We start from the raw sequence: 17,108 nt of genomic DNA, 5'->3' as shown, positions 1-17,108 counted from the left end.
TTGTCAAAAGCTTTTTCTGAAGTATTTTTTCCTGGTGGGCTTTCTGCTCTAAGAAGATATTTTCTACTCTTAAAATCTCCATTATGAAAATCATGTATGATTTTACCCCATTGTAATGCAATGACCTAGGAGCCCCTTTTTCTTCATTTTTCATTTTGTAATTAATTAATTTATTTGAAAAGCAGAGTTAGAGATCTTCTATCTGCTAATTCATTCCCCAAATGGCCTTAATGACTGGAACTGGGCTCCAGGAGCCAGGAGTTTCTTCTGGGTCTCTTACATGGGTGCAGGGGCCCAAGCACTTAAGCCATCTTCTGCTGCTTTCCCAGGCACATTAGCAGGAAGCTGGATTGGAAGTGCCGCAGCTGGGACTTGAACCAGTACCCATATGGGAAACCAGTACTGCTCCAGAACCAGATATACAGATGTTTGCCTGTGAAGTGCTTGGGTATTATAATAATATTGTGCTACACATTTGAACATAATTTCCACCTCTTTTTAATAGAGTGTGGAGAGAAAGGCGGAGAGAACATGATTTTAACATGCTTCTTACTCCTGCAGTGTGCTCTAAGATACTGTGTCCTCAGAATGGTCCTAGCTGCACAGGGAAAAGCTTCCTGTGCTTTTTAGAAATCGCTGTTACAGTTTCTCATCACATGTAAACATAAGGCTTGTATTATCATTGTGAGGTTACTGGGAAAAAATTTATGTGAACATTTTTTATTTCAGAAATTCCATTATAGAAACCTCCTTCTTGGAGAACATGATGTCCCTTTAACATGCATTGAACAAATTGTCACAGGTATGTAGTATTCTGTACATATTGCTCTAATAAAAATGGGCTCTGCGCTGGAATTCTTCTTTAAAGAATCATACCTTTTAAGTACTTGAGTTGGAATTTTGTTTCTGTAGATTTACTGATGTGTTTTTTTAGTCCCTTGAACGTTAACTAAGAGAGGGAAACTGAGAAAATTATTTTAAAACGGAGATACAGATTGTACAGCTTTTTATAAAAGTTTCAATATTTTGTCCTCTTTTAAATTAAAAGTTTAATCATTAAATGTATGTAGATGGTGGTGGTTGCATGCAGATTATATTTTAAAGTATCTTCAAAAGCAAACTCAAAATAGACCCCAAAGTTCTAGGAGTTATAGACAAATACGAAGGTTGCAGAGAAGCAGTGGTCAAGTGATGGGTACCTTTCTACTTATTTTCACTGAGAAATCGTGAAAGTGTACAAAATGTAAGTAACAAAAAGTTTTCACACGTTTTTTCTATATTTTTTCCTTTTAGTAAATGACCACAAGAGGAAGCAGAAAGTCCTAGGCCCTAACCAGAAACTGAAATTTAACCCAACAGAGTTAATTATTTATTGCAAAGATTTCAGAATTGTCAGATTTCGCTTTGATGAATCAGGTCCTGAAAGTGCCAAAAAGGTAAAACTGTTAACTTGACCCAGTCCTGGGCTCCTCGCTGTCTTGGTGTGTGGAAAGCTTCATTCCTTAATTGCTTAGATTTGTTTTATGGGAAATTATCAGATGTCTCCTCGAGTAAAACAAACCCAAGAGTATTAACCGCTATTTTCTTATATTAGTTTATAGCTGCTTTAAAACATGCTATATAATTTTCTCGTCAACTCCTAAAATATTCTGGATCTAATGGGGAAATTTACAGACCTTTTTTAGACTGGTAGTGGCTGGTGTCCTTGGTTGCAGGGTTGAAGATGTGCTGTGATTGGGATTTGGTAAGGTCTTTAATTCATTCCACAAAGTGAAACAACTGAGAACTTGACTCAGGTTACATAAGAGCTGGGCGAGTTATGGGAGAGGCCTAGTAATTATTAGAGCTTCAAGGAAATTTTAATAAATTGATTTGAATGATACTTGACAGAGGTAGCTCAAAACTGGGAACTTTTTTTGGTTAAGATTTATTTATTACTATATTCCTAAATCTGTAAATATGAAATACATGGAATTCGTATACTTCAAATAACATTTTTAATTTTATTTATTTATTTGAAAAACTGACAGAGATCTTCATCTATTGGTTCCTTCACCAAATGGCTACAGCAGCTGGGGCTGGGCAGGCTAAAGCCAGGAGCCAGGTGCTCCATCTGTGTTTCCCGCATGAGTGGCAGGAACTTAAGTGTTTGAGTCATCATCCACTGTTTCCTAGGCACATTAGCAGGGAGCCGAAAAGGAAGTAGAGTAGCCGGGACTCAGACCAGCACTTTAATATGGGATGTGTGTATCCATGTAGGGGCTTAACCTGCTGTGCCTCAACACCCACCCCAAAGCTAGGAACTTTTTGTTTGATTTTTTTCCCCTTTGCCTTCCAGAATGTTTATTGCCTGATCATGAAGTAAATTCAAGGGCAAACATCTCCACTTCGCTATATATTCCAGCTCTTGCCAGCAGGGTGAAGCCTGTAGACCCCATGTCCCTCTGTCAATCTGTGATGCAGCAAATGTGAAGAACAGTGACAAAATTCCCAAAGAAAGCCTCCTCCCGTGTACTGGGAATAGAGCAACAGTGGAATAGGAGTGACTTTTTCTCAGAACTGAGGCAGCTCTGCACCACCAAGCAGTGGATGCATTTCCTTCTCATGGTCATTAGACTGCAGTGACATTTCTTGTGATGTCAAAATGAGAGGTCTAAAAGATCTTAAGGCAGCTGTCTCCATTTACTGCGATGAGGAAGTGGTAGATTTGCTTCCAGAACTAGAAGCAACAGTTCTCCCGCCACCTCAGACCTAGTTTCTTCATAGAGAGTCAGCATGAGGTGGAAGGCTGTCTGAAAATACATGACCATGGGGACTGTCCAGCAGTGTCACCATGGGCTGGCTGTGAGACTGAGTTTTTGAATAGAGTCTGTGTAACCAGCTCTTGGCACGCTCCCATTGACGATTCGATAGGTAACTGTGATGGCCCCTTTGAGCGCTTTGATTCCGATATTTGTGACTTTGGCTTTTTATAGTGTGGTATGCCTTTTCTGATACAGAAGGACTTTAGAATTAATTAAGTAGTAGACTATATGTAAAATATTTTAGCCAGGTTACTTTCTCAAACTTGTAATCTAATTGATCAAAGCATCAAGAACTTGCTTGTGACAACTCTAACTTGAAATGTATAATATCTCAAGAGAAGGGATGTTGCAGAACTTGGGAGTCAGAGTTAGGACAAGACATTTTGAGTAGGGGATTGATACTGGTAGCCCAGTATTCTTTTGGGAAGCTTAACTCACTCTTACTCCCTTACTGTATGTTTCAGATAACACTTTTTTTTTTTTTTTTTAAATAGAGAGTGAGCTGCTATTTACTGGTTCCACTTCCCAAATGTCCACAATGGCCAGACTTGGGCCAGGCTGGTGCTGGGAGCCAGGAACCCAGTCCAGGTGGCAGGGACTTGGTCACTTGAGCTATGTTCTGTTGCCACCCAGGGTGTGCATCAGCAGGAAATTGGAATCAGGAACAGAGTTGAGACTTGAACCCAGGCACTCTGATGTGGGTACAGGTATCCCAATTGGCATCTTAACCCACAAGTCTAATCGCCTGCCCCAGATGACACTATTTAACAAGTAGAAATCATAATTATTTGACTTAGTTCATGAGCCAAAAAATGGGTTATTTTTGATGTGTGAGTCAGTGTGCTCAAAAATAGGAAAAAGGTAGATGCTGTTTGTTTCTTTAAAGAGTTTAAGTCTAGTGGAGAAGATGAAGCAGGGGCAAATGGAGACTGCATAGCATAAAAATGTTCCCACACAAATGATTAGTTGCCAAATGAACAAAACATAATAAGTCCTCTGAAAATTCAACGTATCCCTTGTTTGTTGTGCTTCTGAGAATAATGAAGGCCCTCATTGAACCCTGTGCACAAGCTGCACCAGCTGGTGCCCTTTCCCAAAACCAGGATTCGGACAAAAGTCCTTTCCCTGGGGTCTGAAAGTATAAACAGCACGTTACCTCAGGCCTGAAAGAAATACTCTGTGTCTTTTGTGTAGTCATGGGGAGGGAAATACAGGAAAAACATACAGGCAATTAGAATAAAAATTTTCCTAGATTTACATATTTTCACACACAGAGAGTTGGTTATATGTGGCTACCAAAGTCTGGTGGCTTTCTGAGATAAAACAGAAATGCTGGCACACTCTTATTTCAAATGAAAGCTTTCATCTAAAATTAGGTAACTTGGAAAGTTACAGCTCAATTTTACCTCCTAGAAGCTTTGAATACTAAGTTTTCTCTGGAAAAAATGCTTTGATTTTATAAGTTGTCTTAAAATGACGAGATGCATGTTTGGAGTTTTCTGATGGGTGATTGATTAGGTTTTGAAATACTGAAAGTTTTGCAGTTTTTGTTTGAAATATGAAATCTCAAAATACTAAATTAGTTCACATTTGTTAAATGTTGTTCTAAAACCTTCTGGGTGTCTAGTCAGTGTCTCAATTTATATCATGATGAAATTAGATTATTCTTCAACTATATCTATTCATCCTCATTATCCTTGGACTGTCATGGGAAAACGATGTTTGCGAAAAGTTTGTGTAAAAGAAGGGATGTAGTGATATAGAACTTGACATCTAACCTCATGGCAACATTGAGCCACCATTTCTAGCTGAAGAAACTTTGCTTAAAGTTGAGGGGCCAAAAATGTTTTTAAATAATGACTTATTGCTTACAAATATATATATATATACATATATATATATACACATATCTATCTATATCTTTATATATATAGTTGGTAAGTGGAATGTATATGCTTTGTCTCTGCTTTATTCTCAAATTAGTTGGTTATAAACCACACCTTATTCAGGCGTACTTTCTAGAAATGAGTGGTTCTTTGGAGGAAAAAACAAGTTGGCTTTTTCTTAAACTATCATTTTTACCTTGAATATTATATTTAATCCTTGGTTTTCAGACCAAAGTAATAGAGGAAAACTGGTTTGTTTGCAAATGGGATGGAACTTGTTGAGATTTGAGTATCTCCTGTGATTGAGCTTCTCCAGTCCTGTACCACCACATTGTCTTAGAGGAGAAGCTGTGAACTATGGGTACTTCTGGCTCTGTCCAGAGAAGTGTCTGCTGTGGTCCAAAAATTCCTTCTTTTTTAAAGTAGATTAATTTTTTTCTGCAGTAAAATATTTTCCATAATTTAATGTCTTTAACACCAGCATTCTTATCATTTCTTATGATAGGGCACCTATTTCAAAGCCAATTTTTAAAGATAGTTTTTCTAAAAATTTTAATGTTTAGGGAATAACTATGAAATTGGAATGAGTTTACATGAAATGAGAACTTATTTTTAAGTCTTTCAAAAACTCAGGAGAAATTTGCTGCAATTTTTTTTAATTGTATGAAAAAGTTCAGAAAGAAAGACACTTGGCTTTCTCTTCAGAGGGTTCTGTGGTAACAACATGAATGTAATCCATGTCCAGTCAGATACACAAGTTTATGTGCCTTTGTGTCCCCAAAGATACCCCTTACCTCAGTTATATGAAAAGGCTGTCTGTGCACCTGTAGTCAGACCACCAAACAACAGTACCTGCGGTTCAAGCTGTGTCCCCTCACCCCACAAATCACCCACTGCGGGAGCAGTTACACTGAGTGCTAGTTTCACAGTATTTTTTTCTTTCTTTAAGTGCAGGTGATATTAAACATTCTCACTTCCTAACCTAATGAGATACAGTGCTTTTTTAAGGGACTTTTTAGAAATAGATTGTGTTGGGTTTTATCTCGCCGATAGGCTTTGTTTTGTTGTTATTCTTGATGCTTTTGCTTTGTGACCACAAAAAAAAGTTGTATAGTCAATGATCTGTGAATTTCTTTTATGTAAACAGGGCTTGTGACTGCTTTCTAACTGTCTTAGAGAATGTGATAGACTAGTATTAATTGATGTAGAGCACTGTGGTAACTAATTTTGTCAACTAGTATTTTTAATACAGCTGCTATTAGACACAAAGCACCCTCAGAGGGCTGCTGACCCGGAGCTACAAAATGCCCTGGTCTCCAGGCCGGTGCCCGTCTGCAGAGGCCCTCAGCCCAGTGTCCACGTCTGCAGTCTCCTTTCTTCTGTTCTCACTGTAATGCTTCCTCATGCCTTTCCTGCCCTTTTTGTCTGTGCCTCCTCTAGCACTTACAGTTGTCTGATTCACTGTATTTTTTCTTGTTTGTCTTAGTCAGTGTCTGTCTTCTCCACTAGAATATAAACTTCATGGGGACAGGGATTTGACTTTCATTCACTCCATCCTTGAGGCTTTGAACATGGTAGGTGCTCAGTAGTATTTGTTGAATGAGTAAGAAATGTGGCATCTCCTCTTAAGTGATTGAACTTGATGGTCGAAGTGTAACAACTACCCCTGTCCTACTTTTACTCCACACTATTATGTGAGTACCTTGAAAGTACAGTTCTGTAAGCACAAATAATTAGTGCCACTTTGTGTTGGAATTGTCATTATTTGGAGACAACAGAAGGGTTTCTGAAAGTAATACTCTGAAAGTGGTTCAGCCAGTGAAGGCTTGTGGAGGGAGTGGTGTGGGACAGAATGGATAGTTCCAACATGCTTGGCTGAGAGGAGTAGAAGGAGTTCCCAACCCAAGAGTGTGACAGAGGAGGTGGCTGAGGCTGTGAGATACGTTCATACGTGGTTTTCTCTGACCACGAACTACTGAGTTGAACATTGGGAAGAGAGGGGTGACCAGTGAGGAGAGCCAGTTTTATGAGGAGTCAAGAATAAGGGAATTTATTGTATAGGTATCTGGGAAACATAGAAGATACCAAGAGAGCACAATTATTATTCCAAATGACGTCTTTCGAAGAGAATTCTTAAGTAATGTGGATTTCCAGGATGTAGGGAAGCCTATTAAAGTGTCATAATGTAAATATGGCTTAAGGATGTAGCTATGGCAGTGTAGTGAAATGGGCCGAAAAATTTGTGGAGAAAAGTACAACAAAGCTTACAAGCTAAATATCGTGCCCAAGGGGATAGGAAGAGGTGACTTTTTCAAAGTACAGATTTCAGTAGTTTTGCTACTATAAGAAGTACTTCGAGGAAGACTGATAGAGTAGGAATGGGAATGTAGATAACCGTCTTCTTACTTTTCTAAGTGGGACCCTTAGAGAAAGTTCTAAAGATATTGAGAAGTTGAGATACTGTGTAAGAGGAAGTTTGTTTTGTTTTGTTTTTTGGTTGGAAGTAGTGATCAATTTCATTTCCTTGGTTGCCTGTTATAATTTAGTCAGACAAGAAACATTTATTCCATGGAAGATATTTAACATATAAAATATAGTTTAAATAATAAACTGACACATGTTTTGTGGTTAATAGAATTTATATCAAGTCACTCAGAACACCACTAATTTGACAAAACTAGTGACTAAACTTTTCTTGCTCACTGTCCAGAGTATGTTGTCTGGCTTAATGCTTTACCTTCTAAGTGATACTTAACCTTGTTTACATTTTGCTGGACCCTTCTTGCATATGTCTTACAAAATTTCTTCTTTCTTCTCTGCTCATTTAAGAACTTTTTCTCCCACAGTCTAGTTCAGGATTTGTAAGCATAAAGTACCATCCTTCATTCTATCCAACAGCAGTTGAAAATAATAAAAACCCAAATTCCATAAATGGAGCTCCTCCAAAGGCCAAGCATACAGTAAGATTATCTTCACCACGCCTAGGTATTATTTTCTAGGTGAGCAGATTGGCTGAGAGAGGAACTGACTTCACTCCAGTTACATAGCGAGTGCTCGATGGAGGAATTCAAACCTCGATCCGTTTCCACCTCAGGACGTAGTCCCCCACCACTGTAGTCTAACCAGGTTTTTTTGATGTACCTCTTTACAGCCACCCATGTATTTTGGGTTTCTTTATTTTTTGTGGTTGTGGACTTTATATTAGACTTTTTTGTCCATGAGGTATAAACTGTAAAATTGTATGCCGTGTGTGTGTGCATATATATACACCTTTCCAGTCCATTCAAAATGAAGCTTTTTTTTTTTCCTTTCTTTTTGGTGAGTGGATATGTTCTCACTGCCTTTCTGGAGACTGCTTCTGTGACTTTACAGTTCCATTTACTGGAATAAAATTACTTTTCTGTTAAAATTCAACTTACTATATGCATACTGAATACTTACCGTGTACTGATTAAAGATTTAGCAGTATCCTGAGGGCACATCAGTGAATGAGAAACTTGGCCATAAGGGGCTCTTTCACATTCTAGGTCAACAGAAAAACCTGTAAATAGTATCTGTAATCACTGCCCCATGGTGATGCTCCCAGTGACCAAGGCCTTATTGTACATTTCATTTAACTAAGTGTGTTAAAATCAAATTCTAAATGTAGAATTTTTCCTAGGTATGCCTTGCAATAGCTCATTATTCCCAGCCAACAGACCTCCAGCTACTCTTTGCATTTGAATATGTTGGGAAAAAATACCACAATTCAGGTAAATATGAACATATTGAATATTGTAACTAATTTTACATGTATAAATTTTATTCTTATGTTTATCAGAAGCCTCCAAGCACATGAAACTTTAATAAACAGATTCATAACTGTTAGAGAAGCACTGTATACTAAAAGAACCAATATTTGTCAGATTCTATTTTTTTAAATTTATTTATTTATTCGAAAGTCAAAGAGGGAGATGGAGAAATGTAAAGAGAGAGATCTTCCATCCGCTGATTTACTCCCCAAATGGCTGCAACTGCCAGGCCCAAGCCAGAAGCTTCATCCATGTCTCCCATGTGAGTGCAGGGGCCCAAGCACTTGGGTCATTTTCTGCTGCTTTAGCAGGGTGCATTAGCAGGGAGCTGGATCAGAAGTGGAGCAGCCAGGACACAAACTGGTGGCCATATGGAATGCCGGCATCACAGGGAGAGGCTTTATCCCCCTACACCATAACCAGATTGTTTCATGAAAAGTGGTCAGGAAGAACCTTAAATGACTATAAATGTGGTCTTACAAGATTCATGTCATTTTTTAAAAATTTATTTATTCAAGAGACAGAGTTACAGATAAATAGAGATGAGAGAGTGAGATCTTTCATCCACTGGTTCATTCCCCAAATGGCTGCAACAGCCAGAGCTGGGCCGGTCCAAAGCCAGGAGCCAGGAGCTTCTTCCGGGTCTCTGATGTGGGTACAGGGGCCCAAGCACTTGGGCCATCTTCCGCTGCTTTCCCAGGCCATAAGCAGAGAGCTGGATTGTAAGAGGAGCAGCCAGGGCATGAACTGGCACCTGTATGGGATGCTGGCGTCACAGGCAGAGGCTTAGCCCACTACACCACGGCACCTGCCCACCACATCAAATATTTTACCGCCAGTCACTTACTTGCCTTTTATGATGAAGAATAAATCTTCAGCCCATTTTAATTGGTCGCACAGGTTAAAATAATCTTACTTTTTAAGAACACTGGCAAAAATCTAAAAAGTAGTTGAAAAGCATGATCTTTTCTGGCAAGGTATAATTTCATACAAAAGCTGAAGTGGTTAAAAATTTTAATGGATTTCATTAAGATTGCCAAAATACTGACTTTGTGTTTCTGAGTAAGAGTAATGAAAGGAAGATGAACATTTATCCAAATGACAGAATTTTGTGTAAGTAGAATAGTTTTGTCTGCATTATCTGGGTCAGCTGTGATGTCACCAAGGAAAATTCTAGAGGAGCTTGTGATTCTGTACTTTCTAATTATATACAGATATAATTTTAATAAACTTTTTAAAATCTTACAAAGATAGAGGAAAACAAAAAGGCTGTGTCTTAGCCCACATGTGGGTTAATGACTGCAGGTCAGCTAGATTGAAGCACACGAAGTCAAATAAATCAGTCTGTTGTATAATGAAAGACTCATTCATTGCAGCCTGGTCTGGGTCTTACAAATTATTAATAACTGTACTGGACTTTTATATCTTGTTACTTTGAACCCTGTGATAATAATCTAAATAACCTACAAAATAAAAGTATATTCCAACATCACTGTATTGTAAATACATTAAAATGTAGTATTGGTACTCAGTGGATGGTGTAAGTACATTTTTATTATGTTAAAAGATATCAAGACTAAAGAGATGTTATATGCAAAAATGCTTTGCAGAACAACTTGTGTCTTATAGTGCAATATAGAAATTGGATGAAAAGTATTGTGACTTAATTTTTCTTTTCAAAATGTACACTAGTTATAGCTTAGACTTGAACAGTACATTTGCATTTTTAAGTTTATTTCTGAATATAAACTAAATTCACTTATTATCTTAAAGTAGTATAGTTCCTGCACTGTTAGGTAGGTGTTCCTTTGGGTCATCATCAGGCTTACAGAATGGTGATCACCAGTTACCTTCAATAAGATCCTTTTGCAAAGTTGCAAGAGAGTAGCATTGAAAGTTTCAAGGGGTCTATGGACGAGTTGAAGGAGACAGTCTTCAGTTCCCACTTAAACTTGTTTATGAAACAGACCAGTTCTTCATGCTACTATTTTTCTAATAGAAATGATTTGGTCCGGTGTATAGACCCATGACTGGTGCAGTAATTTAATGACTTGGGCTTAGCAAATGCAGTAAACTGTTCCACAGTTGGTAACCTGATGCCTCCTCTAAATTGTTTTTCACGTTTCTCTTCCTTCATTCCTTTTAGGCATCTTAGATTTATAATGCTTCAAACAGTTAAAAACCAAAGTAGCTCCTCTCCTACTGGGTTTTCTATTAGTCAGTCCTCTGTTTCTTCTTCTATAGTTTACTGGTAAAACTTAATACCTAAAACATTCAGCAATACCTTTTTATATTACATTCTTCAAACCCGTCCAACTTTGACAAGTACTTCATGAACATAACACTGGCCAAAGTTGTGTTAAGATGACTCATAGGATAACATCCTTTAATATCCTTCCATGCTGTTACAGAAGCATAAACTGCATCTTTAAGATCAAAAGAAGCCTGAAATTTCCACACACTACAGTCAGAATTCATTAAATTGTGAGTGAAAGATGCCCAATAATCTACTCTTGAACTTCTGGATGACACCTTGATTCATTGCCTGGATTAAAGGAGTCCTTTTTGCAGGCAGGTAGGTGGCAATGCTATTTCCACAGTAAAATCTGAAATTAGAAGATGCCCCTGCAACTGTTTAAGAAAAGAATCTTTTACCTGACCTTAAACATTGTGAGATTTTCTTTCACAAACCTGCATCACAAGAGTAGAAACCATTTCTGAAAAGTTCAGCAGTCATCCAAACACTTCTGTGGGTGTCCTGAGTACAGGAAAATGTGTAGCAACCACAAGGTTCAGAACTTTGCTGCACACAGACGCCACGGGAGCACTAGCAACAACAGTGATTTCTGTTTTTTCTTTTCACCTTGAAAAGAAACCATGAGAACTCTTTTCATTGATCAGATTATTATTGGGCAAAGATTTTTAAAAGTAGAGATATATCTTTGTTATAAAATTGATAAGGTGTCAGATTATGCTTCTGGACTAAAGAATTTTTTTTAAAGATTTATTTATTTACTTGAAAGAGTTACAGAGAGGCAGAGGCAGAGAGAGAGAGAAAAAGAGAGAGAGGAGTCTTCCATCTGCTGGTTCACTCCCCAAACGGCCACAATGGCTGGAGCTGGGCCAATCTGAAGCCAGGAGCCAGGAAATTCTTCCAGGTCTCCCATGCAGGTGCAGGCTCATGGGCTTGGGCCATCCTCTAGGCCTTTCCCAGGCCGTAGCAGAGAGCTGCACAGGAAGTGGAGCAGCTGGACTTGAACCGGCGCCCATGTGGGATTCTGTCACGGCAGGCGGCAGGTTTACCCACCATGCCACAAGCACCGGCCCCTGGACTAGAGTCATTGAAAACCGCCTGACGTTGTTTGTAGGCTCAGTGCCAGCAGCTCTGCCTCCTAATGGAACTGCTTATGAATACTGTGGTGAGGTCTGAGGTTACATTGTGGTTGCACATCAGAAAATGCACCTTTTCAGTGAAATTTATTTTTAAATTTTATCCTTTATGTTAACACAGGTCTTAGATTTTTGTTTGAATCGTTTTTTTAAAATACTTAATCCATTTGAACCATTGTAGGAATTTTTAAAGTTTGTTAATTGTCAGTTCTTTTACCACTCGTGATTAAATCAGTCAGCCACAGGCATCAGAATCACTTTGGGGCCTTTAGAAACGCAACTACGTAGGTTCACCACAGGCTCATTAAGTCAGGATATCCCCTTTAAGAGCCACTTTCTTTCTCTTTTGAACACAGTAATGATCACAGTCCTCTTTTTACCTTCTTCTGCAGTGTCATTAATGTGGTAGTTTTCTTTTCCTGTGTGAACCATGCGCTGGCTCGCTCAGCTCTCACTCCTTTCCACTGGTTTCACTCCCTTTTCCTACGTGAACCACGCACTGGCTCGCTCAGCTCTCACTCCTTTCCACTGGTTTCACTCCCCAAACGCTCAACAGCCAGAGCTCGAGCTGGGCGTGGGAGCTCAGCCGAGATCTCCCATGTGAGTGGCAGGAGCCTAATTATTTGTACTACAGCCTGCTGCCTCCAAAGGTTTATATTGGCAGAGAAACTGAAGTTAGGGTCTCTCGCCAGGAATCAAACCCAAGTACTCAATGTGAAGGGAGTGACTGCTAGACTAAAAACCTAGTCCTGACCACTGTTGTTATTGATCCTGTTGCTTGAGGCCAAACTGATAATAGTGGACCGAATTAGCTGGAACCTCTAAAAATTAACGGGAAATCTAGGCTTAGACTTCTAAATTAGATCACAGAGAAACAGTTTCATAGCAATAACACATTCTCAGCCTTGCTTAACAAAATCTTCAACTCAGAACACTAAAAACTATTCAGTGTTAGCCTCTCAGCTAGGGCTTTGTTATCAGTCTATTTACACACCCCTCTTAAAAGTCTGAGTGTATTCTTTATACTTGTCTGACAGTGCTGTGGCTGGGACATCTGGTACAGTGTTGAACAGCAGTAACATTAACAGGATCATTTCTCTTCCTGGATTTGATGAGGATGCTGTGTGATGTGTATTTTTCATAAATTCCCTGTTTCAAGTTACAATCCCTTTTACTCCAAATTTGCTAGCCTTTTTTTTTTTTTTTTTTTTTTTTTTTTTTTTTGGTAAAATGATAAACAGGTGTTGAACTCTGTCAAATGTTTTCCTGTATTTACCAAGCTGGTCATGTGGGTTTTTCCCCCAGTTTAGTCATATGATGAATCACCAGTTTTCTGGTATTGAATAGGTTTCTGTGTGTTGGTGCTGTGGAATACTCCATATAGATTGGGAATTGCCTGATAATTCCTGGCAGGTTTTATGTTCTGGAGAGACCACTGTGCCCGGGCTGCCCAGTGCATATTCTGGTGGTTGTGTTTCCCCACAGAAAGTGCTGAGATGAACTGGACTCCAGGAGGTGGGCTTAGAATTGCCATCTTCATATTTAACAAATTCCTAAAATTAGAATTACTAATTCTTTTTTATTTATTTTTTATTTATTGGAGAGGCTGAGTTACCGTGGGAGGGAAAGACAGGAAGAGTGCTTGTTCACTCCCCAAAATGGCCACAATGGCATGGCTGGGCTAGCCTGAACCCAGGAGCTTGGGATTCAATCCAACTCTCCCACGTGGGTGCCGTGTATTTTTGATACAGATATTTGAGCCATCATCCACTGTTTTCCCAGGTGCATTAGCAGGGAGTTGGATAGCAGGTGGATCAGCTGGCTCTTGGGGTGGCGTTCCAGTATGGGATGCCAGTGTTGCAAGCGGTGGCTTGACCTCCTACACCGTAATGCTGGTCTCACACTGAGTAATTCTGATGCCAGAAAAACTTCACAGTTACATAAGAATTTTCATAATCTACAGTGGCACTCTCCAGTAATGGACATATTTTCTCCTCTGTGCTGCCTAGAAGGATAACTACTAGCCACATGTGACTCTTGAGGACTTGAAATGAGGTTAGTGCAACTGAGGAACTCAAATTTTATTTTCATTTTAGTTTATATTTCATTGGGCACTTACAGCTAGCAGTTTTTCTTTCCTGCAGCGCAGACGTAGAGTTCAGACCCCATCTAATTCTCTAGCCTTTTTCCCACCATCGCTTGCATCTCTACTGCTCTAACAGTATCTAGTTACTTGATGTTGTACAGTTGTACTCTGTTTATGTTCTCTGCCAGTGTGTTTGCGTCATCTTTACCAGCCACCTGGCCACTGTGACTCACTCCTTAGCACTCTGTTCAGATGTGGTCAAGTCTTGAAGCCTCCTGCCCCAGCCTTCCTCCCCAGCAAGAGTTAGGGGTTTCCTCTCCCGCGTCTTCATTGCGCTGAGACATCCAGTGCACTGCGATTACTGCAGTCACGGCCTACTCCTCCGTTAGTGCTTTCAGGATAGAGCTCAGATGTTACCATTTTGCTCTCACACACAGGCATCTGGTGGGCGCTCAGAAAATACTTGTACCAGGAGTAATAAATGATCAGTAGCAATGGGCATGGTAGATTCATGGGGCAGTGAAGGACATCATGTGGCTGCAGAGGAGAATGGGAACTGGAAGGAATGGAGAACCGAGGCCACGTCATTTAAGTGAGGCTCTTTAAGACCAAGAGAAGCTGTTAGGTTGTCTTCATTCAGTTGGAAAATGCACACAACTAGAAGTGTAGGGCTGGGTACTAGCATCATGTTAGGGAAGAGTGTCTTGTAACTGCTGTCTGGTTCAAAGCCAGTAGGACATCCCGTCAGGGATGTCAGTGGGGAGACTTGGCCACAGTTGAAGTGTGTGGTGGTGAGATTCTGGGTCAAGAGGGGTTGTGCCACCGATCACCCCAGATTGCCGTAAACCTGACTGATTGTGCGATAGCTTCTCTCTAGTCACTTTGCAGGCACACTCGAGGCTGAGGGATGTTCCTGGGAGATAGCTGCATCCCTCTATAGGAAGGCTCCTTGCTAAGGAAATTGAAGTCTAGTTCCACGTGCTAAGTCTATGTGTGGGAGCAACACTCAAGCTAAGCAAAAGAACCTTTTGTGTGACCTTCTCAAAGGAAAATTGAGTAGATACAGGAAACCAAGAATTTTCTAATGAGCAGACAGAAAATAGCAAATTAGATGAGAAGTCAGTGTTAGAGAAATGAAAGATGTGGTGGGCTTGAGAACAGAGATAATTATTGGATGTATTCATTTTCACGAGTAAAATGTAGAGAAAATAAGCAAGGACTTGGATTTACCCCACAGTGTAGGGCAGGGTGATGAGGGAGGCTCAGCCGTAGTGTCCATGGAATGGGAGAGATGGGCGACTGCTGAAAATTAAGGAGCAATAAACAGAGAAGAAATGTGGGCAGCAGGCATTCCGCATTGCTTGGAAGGTGGTCAGTGAAAGGCAGGGAGAAGAGGTCAGCACAGTAGAGGAGCCAGCATGATCCTGTGGAAGTCGTCAAGGCAAGGTGGAGGCAGAAGAGGCAGATCTGGGGGAGGGCGGGCAGCTCAGCGGTGTTTGCCAGCAAAGAGCTGGTAGGGATGTTAGCCTGGAAGGGTGAGACGATGCTTGAGGAGCTTGAAGGATGCGGCGAAGTGGAGATACTACAAAGTGCACACGTGACCGGAAGCACGGAATGGGGGGAGTCATGGTGCGTGAAACACGACGTGCACAAGAGTAAGCATGCGCTTTTTCCTGCAGCCAGCAACATGAATGGAGTACCCTGTGAAAGCGGAGGAGGTGGAGTTAGTGGACCAGGTGCTGGCAGTAGCCAAAAAACTCCGCTGTTTGAAACGTACTCAGATTGGGACAGAGAAGTCAAGAGGACTGGTGCTTCCGGGTGGAGAGTGTGTTCTGTTAATGAGGGTTACATGGTATCTACTTGGTAAGTACAGTTTGACTGCTGTTAAGCTGGGGGTGACTTCCCTATGACGTGAATAATCAAACTCTGCTGTAATGGATAACTTTCAAGTTATGGGCAGTGGAATCTTTGTTTTTAATAGTTTTAATGAATATTTTAAAGATAAGGGTTTTTTTTTTTAACACATACCATTATTCATTGAAAAAATTTGGCAGTTATTCTTTACTATTATCAATAGTCTAGCCAGTGTTTGTTTGCTTTTATGTTGTTAACTTGTGCAGTTGGTTTGTTCAGACAGGGTTCAAGCAAAGTATAGAGGTTCCATTCGGTTGGTATGTCTCTTCAACCTTTTAATACACAATTGTGTTCCCCCATTATTTTTACTGACCGTATTTTTTGGTTGACAAAGCCAAGTCATTTGTGCCATAGAACTTTCCATACTTCAGATGCTGCTGGTTTTATCCCTGTGGTGTCCTTTAACACATTCCTTTGTTTCCTGTATTTCCTGTAAAGTGTTAGCTCTAGAGGCTTCACTGGATTCAGGTTAGATGTTTTTGGCCACAGTGTCTCATTTGGAGGTGGTGTGTGCTTCCTGTTGGATCAACTTCTGTCTGAGACTGGCTCAGTGTGTGTGTGTGTGTGTGTGTGTGTGTGAAGAAGAATATGTGACTATGTGTATGTGCACACGTGTATATATGTGTGTGTACACACACATGTGTGTATATGTGTGTGTGTGCACATGTGTGTGTATATGTGTGCGTGTGTCTTTCAGTTGCTTTTTCATTGTGATGCTGGCTGACCCAGGGTTCTAGGCTGTCAACCTGACCCATCCAGCATAGTCTTCCAATTTATGTTAAGATTTTAGCTGCAAAAATAGTGTTCTTTGGGAGTGAGAATCATTGCCTAGATCGCTTACTTCATTAGGGGTTGCTGTTAATCATATTCCAATTCTGTCATTTTTCTTTCAGACCTTTTTTCTGACCAGCCACTAGTACCCTGAAATACAGGTTATGTAATAAGAAAGGCAGGGTAGGGGCTGGCATTTGACCTGAAGGTTAAGATGCCAGCGGGGATGCCCACATCCTGTATTGGAGTGCTAGGGTTCAAGTCCTGGCTGTGTTCCTGATTGATTCCATCTTCTTACTAATGTGAACCCTTGAAGGCAATGATGATGGTAGGTGGGTCCTTACCACCCACGTGGGAGACCTACCTTGAGTTCCTGCCTCTTGGCTTCTGCCTGGCTCAGCTCCAGCTGTTGTGGGCATTAGGAAGTGAGCCCCTGGGTGAAAAATACCTCAGTCAACCTCTCTCT

At 40.3% G+C, this 17,108-nt stretch overlaps 1 protein-coding gene across 3 annotated transcripts in view; it reads left to right on the top strand.

The window, feature by feature from the left end:
* The window catches only part of MTMR10 (myotubularin related protein 10), a 51,262-nt gene that overhangs the window by 15,254 nt on the left and 18,900 nt on the right, over window positions 1-17,108 (top strand). For all 3 annotated transcript variants that reach the window (XM_051822254.2, XM_051822255.2, XM_070053534.1), the window contains exons 4-7: window positions 730-802; window positions 1,294-1,436; window positions 8,352-8,442; window positions 15,637-15,820. In XM_051822254.2, the coding sequence (XP_051678214.1) occupies window positions 730-802; window positions 1,294-1,436; window positions 8,352-8,442; window positions 15,637-15,820 (491 nt within the window). The remainder of the gene's footprint in view (window positions 1-729; window positions 803-1,293; window positions 1,437-8,351; window positions 8,443-15,636; window positions 15,821-17,108) is intronic.

This window comes from Oryctolagus cuniculus, chromosome 12 (assembly GCF_964237555.1).
Source record: "Oryctolagus cuniculus chromosome 12, mOryCun1.1, whole genome shotgun sequence".
Classification (NCBI taxonomy): Eukaryota; Metazoa; Chordata; class Mammalia; order Lagomorpha; family Leporidae; genus Oryctolagus; species Oryctolagus cuniculus.
The sequence above is the reverse complement of the archived record's forward strand: the minus strand, read 5'-3'. Positions and strand labels throughout refer to the sequence as shown.